At 43.6% G+C, this 19,664-nt stretch overlaps 1 protein-coding gene across 2 annotated transcripts in view; it reads left to right on the forward strand.

The window, feature by feature from the left end:
- Positions 1-13,038, forward strand: part of LOC126547839 (uncharacterized) — a 91,522-nt gene extending 78,484 nt beyond the window's left edge. For both annotated transcript variants that reach the window (XM_050195852.2, XM_050195853.2), the window contains exons 11-12: positions 7,241-7,345; positions 10,039-13,038. In XM_050195852.2, the coding sequence (XP_050051809.1) occupies positions 7,241-7,345; positions 10,039-10,263 (330 nt within the window). In that variant the 3' untranslated portion in view covers positions 10,264-13,038. The remainder of the gene's footprint in view (positions 1-7,240; positions 7,346-10,038) is intronic.
- Positions 13,039-19,664: the final 6,626 nt, after the last annotated feature.

Below are 19,664 nucleotides of genomic sequence, written 5' to 3' on the forward strand. Positions count from 1 at the left end.
CGAGAGAGAGCAAGGGTGACATGGTGTCACAGCGATGCCCTCAAGCAACACCTGGTGTGCCAGCGCAGCAGCAGGTTTCCCCTTTCGCCCGCTCTGCTCTGTCGCGGCACGCATGTGACATAGCGTCCCAGCTCATGATAATTTAGGTGCCATTTTGGTGCCACATGCCGGATTTTTCGCTAGGGTGTCTACCAAGCTGACACTTCCAAATTCCTTGAGTTTTCCCGGTTTTCCCTAAGTGACACAGAACTCTGTTATATGTCAAGATGGACTGACACCATGTCGGCCGATGCTGTCACTTTCTAGTAAGCATTTAAAAAAAAAAAAACACTCCATCCAGTTTGAATAATGAGTAGTGTTTATTTTATTAAAAAAGAAAACAGAAGGGAAGCATTAGTAAAATGCACAGTGACTAAAATATCTTCGAAAAATAAAAAGAATGGTAAAACCCGTTGCAAATTGAGTCAAACATTTTCAAATACGAATAAAAATAGATGCATAGTGAAGCAAATATTTTTGAATATGAGTTATTTCTATCAACTGATAGCAAGCTCATCGGTTGGAGGCTCGTACTTTGTCACAAATTAGATTCTCACTCAGCCGCTGGAAAGTCAACCTCAACTGTCCTGACATACTCTGAGCCCATGCACAACGCCTCAGTGTTGTGTTTCAATGCTTTAGAGACTTTAATTTGGTTTGGATGAGGGTCACCTGCATCACGGCGTCAGCCAACACTTTCCTTTTTGAGCTCAAGCTCCTTCAAAGAAGCGGCAGTACACTTCCTTTCCCGCTCATTCCTCAATGCGTCTATTCTTTATGTTCTCATCCTCCTTCCACCACGCGTTTGCCCCATAGGCCATTTGAAGCATCCTTGGTCAGTTGTACAGTCGACCGATTTTTCGGACTCCCTAGGGGCCGCAAAGATTTCCGAAAAAATCAATGCATGTCTTTTACTGCCCTTAAGGGCTCAAATCGCGACAGGCACATTCTAAAAAGCTCTGAAGGCTTGCCAGTACACTTACTAGGCATATCAGTGCTCGTACTGCGACAGGACACTATGGGTGCATTTGTGTATAATTAAGGAATACATACATGTCCCGTACGAGTTGCCCCCTTCCCGCGTTTGCTAAGCATCACCGCAATACTCCGCATATGCTTCACCACGTACCATTGCTGTATTTAGGAGAAGCGGACTTTCGGGAACCGGCATTATGCAACGCCCCATGCGTTCCCTAGTTTTGAAGTCAACCGCGAGGATTGCAAAGGGGGAGTCGGTGCCATTGCTGACAGCAGCGAATTTTTTCAATGAAAAACACGGCACTGAACGACAAGAAACTTAATAGCGAACGTCAAAGCAGCTCGGCCTAGCGTTGTGGCGGTGGTGGCGAATCGACGTAATCGACGCCGCTTCGAACTGGTGCAAGAGCGCCAGTTCGAGGCGGCGAGATAATCAAAATGGCAGTGGTGGTGGCTTTGATGAATGCCGTTTTGGACCTGGGGTCCTGGCGCAAAGTCTGGAAAATCAGACAACGGTGGGTTCTTGCATCCGAAATTTTATATGTTCTGATGCATTGACTCTCTGACATCGCTAGCCTAGACCATATGCTCTGGTGTTGCCCCTCGTTACGAGGCACAGAACAAATCAATGAGGACAAGTGGCTCTCCGCTATCAAGAGCCCCGATGCCGGGGTGCAACTATGGGCTGTCCAGAGGGCCCACGATGCGGCGGTCGGGCATGGCCTGACTGTCCCAATGTGGGAGCGGCCCGCAGCGCGCTGAGTCGCGTACCTCAGGACCTTTATTAAAGTTTTGCATCCATCCATCCATCCATTGACTCTCTGGGGCATGTGGTGGTGCCATGAAGCTGTCCAAATTATTGGGCATGTCCCGAAAATCCGGCGTCCGGAAAATCGGTTGTTGGCTGTACACTGACAACTCCTCTAGCTGACCACATGGAGTGAAAAATTATTCGTTACACTTCCTCTCTGTTACTCGAGCCAGCATTAGCACGACTTTCATTCCCATTCAATAAAATTCCAGCGAGTTTTCCCTGATAGAAGCACGAATTCATTGAGTATTTCCAGACTATTCAGAATCCTGTAGAATTCCCAGTTTTCCTGTTCCACACACCCTGTTCACTAAATGGGCACCCTGCTCACCCAATGAGCCATTTGATGCTTTTGCATCAATAATGAAAAAGTTAATCTTTATACAGGCTATCTGAGACACTGCAATTTCCGATGAAAGCAATTTCCACCTCTTCCAGAAATCCGCCTCAAAAGGTGCAACAGCATATCTGTCCTAGGCGCATTTTTTTAAAGGCGCCCTGAACCACGGGAGCATTATGGAGGCCGTATTTGATTGCCAATAACTCCGCTTCTGCTGAACGCATTGAAGTAGTAGTAGCACTAAAAACTTTATTAAGAAAGGGAGTGGGTGAAAAGGGATCAAAGAGCGATGGGTGGCTCCCTTAGTCCAGGGCTCCACTGGCCTTGGCCACCCGCTGGACTTAATGGAGGAGTGCCTTTGCACCCCCCAGGTCCAAGCTGGCGAGCTGTACCTCCCACTGCTCTGCTATTGATTGTTTGTTTGTGTACTTTTTGCAGCAAAGTATGTCTGAAATGGCCTATTTTCACTTCAAATGCCTTTTTTCACTTTGATAAAAACTGGTTCAGGGCCCCTTTAATATCATGTGCAACATACTTGCACGAAAATTTAGGGCAAGCAGCAATGGTGATCCATCCATGCATACATTATTAATCTGTCTGGAAGCAAATAGAACACCGTATAACATGCCCGGGAGAAAAAGCGCGCAGGAGCTTGCATTTGTATATTAGAATGAACTAGTTTTTGGGTAGGCATCTTTAACACACACGAACAACACACGATCTCCAAAGCCAGCTTCCTCGGGAGATTGAGGAGAGACTTGGCTCAAGGAAAGAGACATGCGTCAAGAGTTTCACGTTGAGCCACCTTGTCCACCTACATTTTAGTAGTGTTGGACTAGATCACATTAGCTAGTAAGCCAACGTGATGAAGTCGGAAAAAACAGACATCAAGCACCCCAGTAGCCTCTAAAGTAATACAGTCAGCAAACTATTTTAATTTTCCGATCTTAGTTCCACTGAAAACCGTGTACTCTTTTTTGCAATTTAACTAATTTCGTGACAGTTTGGATTTAACGAAATTTTCACCCATTTCAAGCATGTACTTTGAGCCTCAATGGCTAGTAAATCTAGCAAAGAACTAAAAGAATATCAGCCAAGGCAAAATTTATTCCAAGCCTCCTTTCGCACGAAAAGTTTGAGTGGCAAAAAAGCCTTCAAAGAGCGTGCGCCATTCGTCATGTTGGGAAATAACTTGCGGGGGCCACAGGGTGTTGGACGTGCAGCAGCTCCCAGCACTTGGAGGAATACAAGGGCCGACCATTCCTTCTGCGCAAAGGTGATGAGGAGGGAGTGAACGTGTGGTAATGTGATCAAGCACGGGGAGGGGGGGGGGGGGGGAGGAAGGCATGCCTATCTCCTTCTCCCACCAGCCCGCGGGTCTCCTCCTCTCACACTGGCCACGTGCCGTATTTTGGAGCTTTAAAGCTTGAGCTGAGCTGGTTGGTGCTTTGATGCGCATTGTTTTCCCGTGTGTCTACTGTTGACGGTCACGTAATATCAAGTTTCTGAGAGACAGTGTGAAGCCTTCACTCACATTGTGACAGCAAGTTCGTGATCATCAAGCAAGATCTCTTGCTGAGCGCGTGACACCGATAAGACTGCTAGCTTTACTTCGTGTAGTTGTCTCTTTGCTATAACCATCAAGGCTCAGCCTTTCTAGCAAAACCGTGACTGTTTTTGTTGCTGCTCAGGACGAATATTTTATTTGTTTCCTTTTACACTTATTTTGAATTTGGGAGCATCATCTGACCACAGCTGTGGGCACTAGGCACAGACAGCCATGACTACAGTAGCCATGATGCCCAGGATTTACAGCGCCACGTGACACAACATACGCAAATTTCAGACACCGTCACGTCAGTGCATTGCTCTCAGTGCGATCTACACTGCACGCACTGGCGCTCATAAACATGATATTGTGGCCTGACCTTCCGATTTGTTTAGAAGTGTTTACTGACAAGGTACTATCCACCTGGAATGCTCTGGGAATTTAAAGTTGTTTTTACTGATGAAACTTTAAAACCTTGAATTGATGAAATTTGTGATATGACGAAGTTTTTAGCTGCAAGTACAATTTCATTATATCAAGGTTTGACTGTATGTATGTATGTATGTATGTATGTATGTATGTATGTATGTACGTATGTATGTACTGTATAGTAAAAGCTTGTTAATTCGTATCTCACGGGACCAGGAAAAATGTTTGAACTGTCTGAATGCCAAGTTAACGAATGAACAGGAAAAACAGCATTAAAATCAAGTTGGAGAAGCATACCTTTATTTACTGAAGTATTTTGCAATAGTCGTCTGCTTTTTCGTGCATATTCCAGCTGACATCACAATTTTTCTAAACTCTTCCAAGTAGCTAACAGCCCGCAAACTGTTGGAAGTGCTCAGGCAAACGTCCTCCATTATCAAAAGCACCTCCGTGACTTCTCGTGAGGCACGATGAAGTTGCGGTTGCACCTCCTCGCAGGACTCTTCGTCTTAATCATGGTCTTTTCGAGCGCCCATGACATCATTAATAGTTTCTTCATTGGTCAGGAGATCAGTCGTGGCAACACAATCATCAATTGCGATGTAGTCCTGAAGGGTCACATCTGTGGGAAGGACAGCATCGAAGGTCGAGCAGTCATCATCGGTGGACTCGGCTAACACCTCATCGGCTACTGCCGCATGCTCGGGCCTCTCAAATACCACTGTGCCGAAAACAGTTGGCGATGACTTGCGGAGGTGTATTTTTCTACACGTGGACGATGATGTGCACTGCGCCGAGTAAGTCCACTTCATACAGCTTTCCAACTTCTGAGCGTAAGATCATTCGCTGTAGCAGGTGCTTTTGGTACTTCCGATGTCCGAGGTCTTCCAAGCTTTCCTGTTCACCCTGTACTTGACAGGAAGGCTATTGATGTTTTTAAAACAACGTGGCTGATGCACCTTCCCGATCACAATAAGCGGCAAGTGCTCCGTGCCAGTCATGTTGGCAGCAAGAAGCACAGTTATCCTTTGCTTGCACTTCTTGCCACCAATGCACGGGTCCCATTTGAAAGTCAACGTCTTGTGGGCGAGAGCTCTGAAAAATGGAGTAGTTTCGTATGCATTGAACATGTCACTTGGTTCATATGCGGCGATGTGCTCAAGCAGCTGCACATTTTTCCACTGGGTGGTCACGCTTTCGTCAACGCTGGCCTTTTAACCTCACACACGCTTCTGGAGACGAGTTTGTATCTCTCCCGAAACCTTGAGAACCACCCTTCTGAAGCTCTGAACGATTCAGTGCTCATCATTGCAGCGTACTTGTCACCTTGTGCCATGATGAGAGGTCCGCTCAAAGGCAGGTGCGCGTTGCGACAGTCAGTAACCTACTGGAGCAAAGCTTCTTCGAGCTGGGGATGAGCTGCGGTTCGCAACCGCTTTCTTGATGCATGAAACTTCTCACTTTCGAAGGCTTGAAGAGCCTGCAAAACTTCCACTTTGGTCGCCAAGTTCTTGGCTTCGTACTCCTGCCGTTGTGCCGGCGTTGCCATCACTGTAGCGCACGATGGTGGTGGCATGCAAAACATGGTCACAATGAAAAGAGAAAACTTCGCAAGAAGATATCATGCCGACTCGACAACACGGGAATATGGTGTCGAAAGCGCAGTGAAGCGAAGAAAGAAGACACCGACGTTCGCTGACGCTGCGATCGCCCCCACTAATTGATGACAATGGCGATGCCTCTCAGGTTTCGGTTTCACTCCAGTGGTGCCAGCACTGCTTTACCACACTTTCGTGTAACGGCAGCCGTTAGCATTTGTCCGAATTAAGCAGTGCAGGGCCGAATTATCATGAATTAACGAAGGTTTGGTCTCATAGACTAACATGCACTTTGGCAGGGACCAACAGAGCCGTCCGAATTATCCGAATTTCCGAATTAACAGGTGTCAAATTAATGAGCTTTTACTCTATCTTAATGGCAACAATTATTTTTGATGGTATAATGTAACTTTGTGTTTGGTTCAATGAGAATCTTTCTTGGAATTTTCATACCGCAAAATTATTGTCTGATCTAAGTAAAACAGTTGGTTGTATAAAATCTCATTTGTTGCCCCCCTAGTTAAAGATATCCTTGTATTAAGGACTCCTGTACTCAAGGTTATCATACTGTATTCTTGTATTGGGGAACTACTATGTCCAGTAATTACCGCTATTTCAGAAACGTGGCATCCATTACAAAACAAGTATATAATTTCTGTCTACTTAAATTCCATCATCATTTGTACATGCCTAGATAATTCTAGCAGCCAATATGCTTTGCGCACGAAATGTAAACTTTTTCTAACCATGTGCACCAATTGTGGCAAGCAAACACTAAGCTACCAAGTTGCCACAGTAATAAATCAATTTCCTTTTTAAACTGAATATTACATTCCACAAAAATGTTTTAAATGTATAATAAAAAAATGCCTATTGTAACAGCTTGAATGAGATATTTGGTCACTATACTATATTTTATTTCACTACCTTTAATATGATTTTCTCTTACGCTCATGCTGCCAGCTTTGTAATATTGTTCTGTGTTCTATGACTGACATTTTTAATATATTTGTCAAAAATTGCTATGTATCTTTGTATCATTCATGCAATTAGTTTTGTATGCTTGTTTAGTTATTCTTATCTGGTACAAATTTAATGCATGTTGACTTACTGCGTCATGCATTTTACAGTGCTTGTAATCTTCCTGGTGAAATTGTTGTAAAGTGCTTGTGCACAATGCCAGCTATGCTATGGGTGACTAGGACCTTGTCAGGCTTCTTGCCTTTTGCTTGGTGCCTTCCTTTTGTCGAAAAGGAATAAACTTTCACTTTCACTCTCAGATAACAATTGTGCCATCAGGTCAATGCTTCATTATTTGCACGTTTTATAGTAATTCACTAAGTGCACTGCAAAAACTACTTTTGCTCAAGACAACAGTGAACATATGCCACTGGTCTTAAGCATATGTGAATTACCAGTTTTGCGTTTCGTTCAAGTTGCTTAAAATGCACAGTATGAGAGGCTGATGTGCGGTATGTCACGCTTTTTATTTTCAGCAAGAAGAGATTTACGAGTTCTGCTTTGAGCTCCTGAAGGCAAATTCAGACTTAGGCCCTACTTTTGACATTGCATCTTATGTCATCGAGGTGTGGTGCCCTGAGGTAGGTGTATGGAACTTTGATATTTCTTGCAATGCTTCCTAGCTTTTTCCAAGTATATGAGCCTTTTAAATTTTAAAATGTGCAGCCAGTATTGTCTGCAAGTTGCCATACTTTTCTAGCCTGAATGATTGGCCTCCTGGAGACCAAATTTTTTCACCATGTGGCATTCAGTGGTAAGATTTGTTATAGTGTCCTTGATCAAAGTGCCTTGGAAGTGCCCCGAAACCCGCACAAAGTGGGGGCAACGCCAAGGAGAAATCGCTCCATGTAAGTGTCGACACCTAGCACCACTACAATTTCACACACAAGAAATTCATCTACGGTTACGGCAAGCAGCGCACACCTTTTGGCCATCACCATCTCCACAGGTCTTGGCTGCCTGCTATTCACAGTTCATGCACTTTCACAATTAAACTGCAATACCTTGTGAGGTTGCGTGCTGGTGCACCGTCGATTATCTTGGTGTGTGAAGGGGCACGCAAAAGTTGTCCCATGAGAGTGCAGCTCTTGAATCAAGGACTGCTGGCGTGCACTGGTGCTGTTTGTCAAGGATGAGGAGGCACACCCACTGCACACCAGTGCGGGTTATCAAAGATGCTATTAGTGTTGTACATGGCTCCTGTAGGGAGCCAGAGTTGTGCAACTGTGTTCCATGTGCCACTTGCCCTGCCATTTGCCGAGTTCCATCGCACAGTCAAAATGGGCTGTACTGCGCTGCAGAGAAGTAGGCTCATTGGAAGCACCACCAACACTCCACATAATGCAGCCAGTCATGCCCAATTGACATCTTCAGCTTCTGCCTCAGTGCCAGTGGTTGCAAGTGCTTCCTTACTGTTGTATGGTGCACTCACTACTCTGGGACTAGTGTAGCATTCTGAATTATCATAACCGCTGGGAAAGAGGTTCATTTTTTTACAGTGCTGCGCAGGAACTTTATCATGCATCCTCAGCTGCACTGGCTGCAAAAAAGTATTTCTGTCTTTTAATCTAAGCAGGGCAGTTGCATAAGACTGTGCCCACCAGAACTTATTTTTTTTGTGAAGTGAATGAATAAGGCAGGCAGCTTCAGTCTGCATGAGTACTTTGTTCTTTAGTGCATACTCTCGTAACGTAAATTCTTGAGGCAGTTTTGTTTATTAAGAGAAAGCTTTAGCTCGGGTGCTCCTATCTAAATACATACATGTAAATGGAGAATTCGTTTTTCTTGGCAACCACTGCACCAAATTTGACGAGGTTTGTTGCATTTAAAACAAAAACTTAAAATTTAGTGACTGTTCGTTTCGAATTTTTGAGTTAGGTCGTCAATTTTTTATTAAAAATTGTCAAAAATCAAAAAATTTTCAAAAAACGAAACTATATAGTTTACAACTCTGTAACTCAACAACGAAAGATGATAATACAATTCTGTGAATTGCATCTCATAGTACATCTAAAGCGGACAAAATTGATACGTTACACATGAATATAAAAAAAATTTAGTAATATGGAAATACAGCTTTTGCAGAACCCTTGTAACCAACATAACAAATTCATGTAAGATGTAAAATGACGTATCAAATTTGTCCGCTTTGAATGATCTAATGGATGCCGTTTTCAGAACCGCGATATCTGTTCTTGATGCAGAGCTATGAATTTGTAAACGTCATGCTTCTATTTTTTTTTCTAACGGTCGAATACTTGAAAGTATTTTTAACAAAATTCAAGCCCTAAATCGAAATTCCGCTTCCAACAGTCACTATAATTTAACTTTCTCTCTCAAATGCAACAAATTTCATTAAAATCGGTCGAGGGGTTATCTCAGAAAAACGTTCTTGCGTTTTACATTTATTTGAATAGGCCGTGTCTGAGTTGGGCCCGAGCTAAAGCTTCCTCTTAAGCACACACAGTAACTTTCTTTGAATCATTGGTACCAGCTTCATGTAGTATTTCTCAAGGAATTCATCCAGATGAGGTTGAGCTTTCATATTGAAACATCATAATCTGCACGCATAATGAAAATTGTAGCTATGTTATGAGAGCTTGGCATTATGATCAGCCCTTCGCATGTAAATATGAAAGGCTCACAGATGCTGTCACCATGCACTAACGTGTGCTCAGCTCGCACCGCATTTTGAGCAATTCCAATTAGATGCAAGCATACAAATTGGGGATATATATTCGGAAGTGAGAGATTGAGTGCTGCTCAAAGTCAAGAAAGAAAAAAGAACATTTATAAACCTAGTATGCTGCTGACAGTAGTTAACATGAGTGTGGCTGCTGGGTGCACAGGGAGTGGCTATCCAGCATAATCTAGGGGCTCAAGATAGTCCAGCTTTGCACAACTCGTGGCCCTCATGGGGATCAAGGGACACTACGATCTATTTAATGCCACTTTTGGTGATGGCGCTAGCATGACCTGGTTCATACAGAATAATGTTCTCCAAGTGCTTGGCCTTTTTTGAAAGGATGTGCCACCTACCACCTTTCAAGAGGCAGTTTTTACCTTCAATGCATAATGTTCACACTGGTATTTTCTGGAGACATTCCACCACCATATGTTGTTGCTGTGTGAAATAGACGTGTGTGAAAAAATGCGAGTCAAATGAAGCCAGTAGTTTAGGCTTCCTTCTTAACGGTGCACATTGTATTTGCTGAATGCTTTATTATTGATGTGTGTGTTAAGTGCTGATGTTTTTCTTACATTTGCGACACAGGCAGTGATGAAGGCTCTGAGCATAACACGTGGCATTAACATGGACAAAGCAGAAGAAGTCCTGCTGCGAGCGGTGATTCATACCAGGGCCGAGTTTGAGGCACACCGACAAGAGTTTTCCTCCACTCCTTTAGATCCTGAAGCAGAGCGGGAACGTTCTGAGCGCATGCATACTGAAATTCGGGACAGTGGCATTGCTGATGACATTATTGCTGCGCTCCTCTAAAAGGCTGCACAACCATTTTTGACAGCAGTTCCTTTGCACAGATTGCGTTTGCTTAAAGGGGTACTGACACAAAAAATTTGCATTTTGCTTTTTTGCTTAGTGAGATAGCTACCGACACCATAGTGGCAGTGTAGTGCGTGAATTCTATGAACATTGAACAAATCAATTATTATATCTTAATGCGTTCGTTTAAAACACGCCAAAAGCAATGTGGCTTCATGGCATAAGGTGTGTTAGCAAGCACCTTTTATACATCACGAAAATTAGAGGTAGTGTTCAGGTCATATTACAAATGACTGGTACTCAGATCAGGCAGCCTGGTGGGCCAGGTGCAGTGGCCACAAGCCACACAATTGCCTTGTCACTTAACGCTTGGCTTGCCACTTCGGCCATTCATGCCTCTTTTATTCTGCACTTGGCATTCTACACTGCTTCTCTGCTGTGGCTTCTCTTAGAACAAGCAGAATTTTTCTCACTTATTGTGCTGACCTTTCGGCAACATGATCACAGTGCATCTTTGACCATTGCACTGGGTCGACCCGCACTTGGGTGATACCGTGCAACCACAACCCCCAATTTCCATGACCTGTTGGATGTTCTGGTCAAAACACACAGCATCGTTCTATTTGGGCTATGTTTTGAATTCATTGCATCAAAAGATTGTATAAATATAGTTTGTTGCATGTTTGAGGAATTAAAGCTTTGTACTGCCGTTACAGAATTAGTTTCTAGTTAACTAAATAAGCAGAAAAGGAATGTTGTGTCAGTATTCCTTTAATATTAAATTTTTATTCTTTGTGTATATCCACACTTGTGAGACTGCTTTCCAGGACCACTAATTGTGTGTGGTTGCAGAAACATTTGTGTGCATTCTTTTGTTTCCTACCACCATAATTCTAATGCGCATATTGTGTGAAAATATCATTCAATCTTACCACTTTGTTCTGAAGTATTTGTTTATTGGGCTAAGTCGGCACAGTATTTTTTACTTTTATTCTTAATTTTGAAATTTCTAGTATAAGATGTTTGTTTTATTTGAATGTTCATTTCTGCAGTTCATAAATTTTCTAAACATTAATTATTGTTTATGCATGATTCGAGTGAGTGGATTTTCATTCTTTGTGCTTTTCCTGGTATGTGTAGTGTTTTCTTTACCTTGAAACCTTTCTGTGTATTCGCATGTCTACTTGCTGAACAATTTGTGCAAGCCTATTCATCACCTAAAATTATTTTGTCCTCACTTGTTACTTCTGAGAATTTACATGTGATTTTCCTCGGTCATTTGTGCACATTTTTCTCAACAGTTGGTTTTTATAATTCATGGCGAGTAGGTACAAGATGTCTTTAGGTTAATTTGTGCATTTGGCAAAGTCCTAAATATTTATTTCTGCCAGTAGTTAGTGTAGGGTTAAATGAACTGTTTCTTTCTTCTGGCGCAATTACATCATTTCATATAGAAGAGCCATTGCAATTTCAGTAACCAGCTAAGGGGAAACAATTTTGTAAGCATGACTCACCAATGTTATTTCTGGTAGTACTGGTTCCATCCTTGTGCATTCTTCTTTATCTCTGTGTGGTGTGGGGTTGCGTGAATTGTCTTTACCAGAAATGTATTTCTTGCTGCCGTTCCTCAAGTCCTTTATGTCTGCTCGATGAATTTTTCCTGATTTCCAGCTTTTGTTCATAATATAGTTTTCAGTTCGCTGGCATGTGGGCTAGTGGTAAGCAGTAATGCTTGTCTTAGTTGATGTCAGAAATGTTAATGGCTCCCTAACAGACTGTTTCATATTTTGATCTGGGGCCAGTTGCTTCAAGCACTTTACCTTTGGGTAAATTTGCCATGGCAGTTGTAAAGCTTCAAGCAAGTGGCTGCAAGTTTCTGCACAATAAGTTGTCAAATGACCAACCAGTGATACTGGCATGAAACTTCTGATATTTTTAATTCAACAACTTGCTGTGCTGCAACTGCCACTTTTGCAAAGTTTTTTTACTGTGGGTATAATTATATCCACGGGTAAATTGCTTCGTGCAAATGGGCCGAGAACATCAACACATCACAAGTGTATGTGGCTAATGTTAGTGGGTGTCCCAGTTGCTGGGCCTGCCTGCATTGGCTTATGTTTCTACAGATGAATGCAGAGTTAAGCATGTTTATTCATTTATCTCATCATTACATTGATTCCTCTGAAATTTACATTGTGTAAGGCTAGTGTGGCCAGCTAGGCAATGCTTGATTGCTTATGTACCTTTTAAATTGCATATTTCATCAATACATGTAATGGTTACATCATGTAAAGTATGGCTGGTGCTTTGTTGTTGTGCCATTTGATTACCTGAATTGGTTTGTACAGGCGGTTCAAATGAATGCACTAGACACCATTATTTTCATCTCATTAATATATTTTTGTCCATAGTGCTAGATTTGGACTATCTCTGGCAGCTTAGCATATTACTGGTATATATCTTCTTAATTTTCTTATTGGAACAACAAATAAAATCAAACATAAATGCAAAAAATTATGTTCATTTCACTTGGACTAGCACGTTTTCATTCTAAGCAAAGTTCTGCTATCAGCTACTGTTTTTTTTTTTCACCCAAAACCTGAAATGTGCAGTAAACAGCAGCAAATGGCCAGCTCTACTGCAGTTCATGTAGGTTTTTTTTTTTTGTCTCAACATAAACACTGTGCTGTCTGAGAAATGAATTAGGTATTCTGTTGCTTCTTGTAAAAGGTATTCGAGTGGTGCTTGATTAAAAATTTGCTCTTCCATCAACATGATCTTTTTTTACATATGCATCAGTCATATTGGTTTGCACGAAGCAACACTGATGTTCTGGATTCGTGAAGCCTCAAATTTTTTGAAGTGGTCATTTATTTGCTGTTTAGTGGGCGGGAAGGCTGTGAGCATCATAACTGTCTCACATTTGCACGGACACCTGAACTGTCCTGTGGCTAGGGATGGGGCCAGAAAAGCTTACAGCCACTTTTCACGGACTTGTTTGCTTACTCAAAACTAGATGGCACTTCCCGTGTGACTAGCTTAAATAAAGCCTGGAGTTCTTTGCCTCAAGACTTGCCAGGGACGTATTTAAGCACTCCCATTTTCTTGGCAGCAGTTCATTCAGGAAACGTCTGGAAATTCTTAAAACGTAATTTTGCTATCAGAAAAATCTCTTCTTGCTTTGTACAGACACCGACAATAGTGAAAACTCATACTATGGTCCCTAGAATATTGTCTAGTCTGCCGCCCGCGCACTGCGCTGTATGGAGCAGCAGGCCGGGCACTTCCTGAGTAAAAGCACAGCGGGAGCTGCGAGCAGTCCTAATGACTATCCTACTTCTGTGCTCTTTGCTGTCGTCTGCTTGGCGCGGGTGGGTTTACCACCTCTTCTACGTCTCCGGTTTTTCACGAAGTCTCTCAATAATAAAAGGACTAGCAGAGAAAGAAAAAGTAGAACATCTTAAAATGAGAAAATGCAATTTCGCCAATTGCATCACATCAGGGATGCACGCTTAGTGGCCTTGTATTTGTCTTTTTTTCCTTTAATTTTTCATATTCACGAACCTCTTCCCATTTCATCAGATGTGTGCTGTAATTTGTTTACACTGTTTTCTGAAGGTTCTTCATTCTTTATAATATGTTTTGAATGTGCTTGATTACTTGCGCGGGATTATCACAGAGTGGAACGTACTTCCACAATTTTATTTAATGTCGAAACATATTCGGGTGCTCGCCTTGACCACGCACAATATCAACTTCACATGTCGCGTCATTTCCTTGCACCACATCGGCGCATGCTTTGCAAGCGATATCTTTTTTCGTTTTGTTTACTTTTGCCATCTGCAATTTGATCTCATATGTGTTGATATTTGTTTTTGCTCACCCTTAACTGGAAGTGCTTTCTTTTTGTCTTTTATAGGTTTTGAGTGAGTTTGTGTTTGATTTTTTCACCCTCTATTATGCCAAATCGCACACCTGTACCTCATGTTTAGACATGCGCAGCATCCGCATGCTAAATCTAGTTTGCTGATGACATGTATGCCATTCATGGCCGGGAAGTACCGATCACGCAGCGGTAAAGAAACAAAAGGCGTGCAAAATATATGATGATTATTTTTGCGGTACATAAGCCATAAACTCACTGAGGACAAGACGTTTTGTAGCCGTCTTGGATCGGCCAAAATGAACTGAAACGTCTACAACTATTCAAGATGGCTACAAAATGTATTTTCATGTACGTCCAGAGGACATCATGTGAAAGAAATCTAGAAGACGTCTTGTTAGCCTGTTTTTAGTTTACCTCTTGCTAAGAGGGTAAAAACATTTCATAAAAATGTCTAGAAGGTATCTGTGGTGATCTTTATCTAGATATAGATGTAAAATAGACATTTCGGTGCATTCCTCTGCTTTATACGGTTAGCTATATAGTGCCCAAAGTGGCCATACAGCTTACACTTAAATAACATGTACATGCACTGCCTTTCTTTCTGGCTGTCATTTTACCATCCTGAAAGGTACACATTTCCGTTAGCCGCACATGTGTCGTTGCACTATATTTCAAATCGTAGCATATATACATATTTCACAAAAAAAGAACATGAAACAAACAAGAAATAGCGCTTGACTGAAGCGAGCATACATACAAGACCCAAGGCATTTCACCACGTTAATTGTGAATGCAGAAAAAAAAACTTTACAAAATAAATTGTTTTACGTGCCAAAAGCACAATCTAATTATGATTCAGACTGTAGGTGGAGACTCCGGAATAATTTTGACCACCTGGAATTCGTAACGTCCGCCTCAATCTAAGTACACGAGCGTTGTTGCATTTCGCTTCTGTCGTACCCGCGACCTTGAGCTCCGCAGCGTAATGATATTGACATGTGCTTTTGTTTATCTTTCTCAGCTTACCCCTTTTCACCGTTTAACAAATGTTATCACTCAGCGCAGGACATGCCAGCATGTGTTAGAAGTTTCTTGAATGTTATCAATGATTCTATCCGCTGTCATCATCGAAGCTTGTGTAATCTGATTCTGTGCATGACACGAATTGTGTTGTACTTTCTGGAAGATACGCCGGGCACCAGCAATTACTCTGGAACATTCGATGACTTGTGTATGAAATGAAAGCCAATGCTTGACCCGCAGACCAGATTTTCGACCATCGCCGCTATCATTATGCTTTGGGTGTAGCTTGTTTCTCTGGGCAGAGGTTCGGCCCATAAATAGTTTCACCATTCACAGTTTTGCTACTGTGTTCTTCAGTGTCACTACCACATGACAATATATAGCCACTACACTTAAGCTACCACGGCGGGTAACAGAAAACGTGCACCTACGCTGAGCATCTGCACAATATTAGTTTGAGCGCTAGTTTCAGGTAGATGGATAGGCGAGTCGAATTATATATTTTAGTTGCAGAAGATTGTGCGCAGTGACTCAGGTTTCCGCCTGGCCAGTTTTTCTCAAGTTGTCACAATCGGCTTTTTGTCATGGTGCCGGTTCAACCTCTACACCAGTGCCTTTTTTGAAAGTTTCTCGCTTCTAACTAAATCTGCACATTTAGCTGCATTACAATTGCGCTGTCAGGTGCTCAGTCAACTAGTAAAAAACAAGTATCGCAAGTTAATTCCTTACCCTTTTCACCGTTGTGCACTCCAATGTTATAAAACTGAATCATTCATTCTATTGCTCTTTAAAATAAATGCCTATATATATATATACATTCAAACGCTATAGCTAACATGGGTGCTATACATATTCATGTGCGCTTTGGGGATAGAGTAGCATATCATACATTTCATCTAGACGCGTTTCTTCCCTATTATTTGCAACAACAGCAGGCAATTTTAGAAGTGTGCCACATATATAGTAAGCATTTCAAGGAATTTTAACGCTGCAAAGTTTATTTGCAATGTATTTGAAATTTGTTTTGATTGAACTTTCTTTGTGTATTTACTTGGAATACTTTTCACAATAAATAGAAGCAAGAAGTTCATAACTCTGCACTAAAACCAATCTTGCAGTTACCAGAACTGAACTCGGTTGGTCAGCAGCTCAGCACCGTTGTACACAGCCGATGGAAGGGGGGGGGGGGGGGGGGGTATTCTACAAGTGTCTACCTATATTGGAGCACTTAAAGCGGACAAATTTGCTATAGGAATAAGTTTGCAGTCCACTTGAACTTGTCACGTTTGCAAGGGTTTTATAAAAATCACATTCGCTAATTAGCGGTATCTTTCAGAGGAACATATACTGAATCTATTTTGTCCGCTTTAGATGTGTTATTAAGTGCAGTTTACAAGATTGTTATATTGTTCCTTATTGCTATGTCGCAGAGTTGTAAACTTGATACTTCAAAATTTTTGATACCTTTTCTAAAGATACTGACGGCATAAAATGAACATCTACTTCCAGCACTTACTAGATTTTACATTTTATTTAATGCAACGAACTTAATAAATCGAAATCGGTGCAGCGATTGCGAGAAACTCGAATTCGCCATTTTCACATTTACCTATCCGGGAGCTCCCGTGCTAATGTAGCAAATGTGCATTTCAGGCCGGCTGCGTTATGCTAGCACTTTTCTGGAGTTTTACTTTCTGCGTGCTATGAACGAACACTGCGACTGGCTGACGTGCAAGGATGATGAGGTTGGAATTTTCTACCGTGCTCCATGCCCGACGCCACTGGCTGCATCTTGACACCTTGAACTATCATGTGATTGTTTAATAAGTTTTCTCTCCCGATTTGCACTTCCAATCTTTCGCCCTTTCACGTCTTTCATAACTGGAAGCGACGCCGGTTGCTCGGAGAAATCGGTTGGTGCCTTTGTTTTTAATTTAAGACACTCGGAGAGCATGCTCTCCGTTTTGTGGTTTTAATGCATTAACCAGCGACCTTTGTTGACGCTTGGAGTTCGCGGCGGTGCTTCTTTGACTCGAAAGCGGATCCAGCCTCGTGGATGCCTACGTTTCGCCTACACAAAAAAAGCGATTACCGCATGAAAGTGCCTTATTTCTGACAATTGTTACACCGAAAGGTCCTTTCCATGGGCATGTCACATTTGCGTGACTCGCTTGAAAGGGCTTGCGACTGTGAGCTTGCGACAGTGTCAAATTAAACGTTGAGACGTATGTAATCGCACAGATAAATGAATGCTTTTTCCGCATTGTGAGCAACTATTTCATTTTCATGTTCTCTGTCATCCTGACATGCGTGCGAGATATGCTACACAGACAAACTTTAATTCCGAGTTGCCAATCCATGGTCCATAACATGAATTCAGGGCAATTAGTGTCCCTGTGTATATAGGAACATATAGGAAATTACTCCTGACAGGCTTATCACAGCGGGTGCTGTGCTCATGCCAAAACTTTAGGACTTTCAGTCAGTGTCGCTCATTTGGTGACATAGAACTGCGTTGCTTGGCCTTCTACTGGCCTGCCATGCGCATTGATTGTGATCACGAATGCGATCACACAAACTCACGCAGCCGAAATAATTTATTTGGCATGCTTATTCTTCAATATCTGGGCCGCAAGGTAGCGCTGTTCAAAAAATATTCCTGCCTCGAGTCTGTTTTCCCTTCGTTCTCGCGCTAATTCGCACGTATGCTGTTATGGCAGCCAGTTCAATTCAACTCGTACTGGTTGTGTGTCACACACCTGTTTTATTTTCATTTGCTTTCGGATGTCACGAAACTTGAACACCACATCATTGACAGGGACACCCAAGACGTCAGGGGTACCCTAGCGCTGTATCTCGAAAAGTCCTTCGGTAACATTTTGCATTGGCATGGCCTCCATTCAGTTTTGGACATGGGCCTTGGGTTTAAGTTGCACGGGTTCGTCAGTTCGTTCCTTCGGGGCAGGTGCGCCATTCCCATGGTGGGCAAGGTATAGTCTGATCCCTACAAGCTAGGGGTGAGGAGCACCCCTTGGGGGTCGGTCATCTCGCCGCTTCTCTTCAACGTCGCCATGCGCGTCTCTCCGAGGTGGACGGCGTTAATCACGCTCTTTACGCCAACGACATCACGGTGTGGTGCGACGGTGGCAGTGAAGGCAGAGTCGAGGCATCGCAACAGGCGGCCCTGAGCTGCACGGAGGAATTCTTGGTGGGCACGGGGCTCCGGCTCTCCCCGTCCAAGTCCGAACTTTTGTATCGACCGACAAGGAAAGGAGAGGGCGCATCTGCAAAGGGCACGTCCCTCTCGGGAAAGTCATCTCCATTCGCACGGCCATCGGGCAAGTCATTCCCAGGGTAGAGCTCCACCGCATACTCGGTATGCTGATAAAGGCAAACGGTAGTAATGGACAAATGATCGCTCATATCACCACCAAAACGGACAGCATGGTCAGGCTTATCACTACAAGAGTTGCGGAGGGCTGGGGGAGGACAACCTCCTTATAGGTTGTACCATGCCTTCCTAATGAGTTGCATCACGTACGTGGCCGCCGCGCATCGCTGGCACGGATACGAAAGTGCAAAGCTTGAAGCGCTCATGCACAAGAGCATCAAAAAGGTGCTCGGCATCTCCATGGGCGCCAGCACGGATAAGCTCATGCAGCTGGGAGTCCACAACACCCTCGACGAGGTTGTCGAGACACAGCAGAAGGCCCAGGTTGTCAGGCTCTCTTCCTCGCTTGCGGGGAGGCGGATCCTGGAGGTGCTGAATTGTAACCTCACTGCTGTCAGGGAAAGGCGGTGCGCGACGCAGGAGGGCGTCACGGTCTCGCCATTTCCGCGCAATGTGCACCCGCCACACAACGTAGGCAGACGCCAGGCCAGGGCGGCCGCACTTCAGATCTGTCGCTGGTGGTCCACGGTCGGTCGAGTTCGTCGAATCTGCCCAATACGGTTCATCCGACCGGTTCGTGCTGCCATGGTAGATCACAGGGGCAACCTCCTTAACGCCGCATCGGTGCGGGGCTCATCCCCGGCACTGGCGGAACAGGTCGGAGTGGCCCTCTGGGACGGGAGAGAGAGAGAGAAACTTTATTATAAAGTGAAAGGATTTATGTGGTTGGGGCCCTCAGTCCAGGGCCCCAATCGCTGTCGCTACGGCTCGTGCTCGTCGTATCAGGGCCAGCCAGACCTGAGGCTCGGAGCGACGGAGGATCGCCTCCCACTGCGCATATGTTGGGTGGGGGATTGTAGAAGAGGGATATCCTTAGGTAGTTTTTGGCACTCAATTGTGACGTGGAACGTCGTCGGTGGTGCACCGCAGCCTGGGCAGGTGGTGGGATATAAGGTTGGGGAGAGCTTGTTGAGAAGGAGGTTAGGATATGAGTTGGTTTGAAGCCGTCTCAGGGATACGGCTTCATTCCGGGAGAAGGACTTGGGAGGAGGCTGATATTGCAAGCGCCCTAGCCTGTAAAAGTCTAGAGTGTCCCGG

This window comes from Dermacentor andersoni, chromosome 1 (assembly GCF_023375885.2).
Source record: "Dermacentor andersoni chromosome 1, qqDerAnde1_hic_scaffold, whole genome shotgun sequence".
NCBI classification, from domain to species: Eukaryota; Metazoa; Arthropoda; class Arachnida; order Ixodida; family Ixodidae; genus Dermacentor; species Dermacentor andersoni.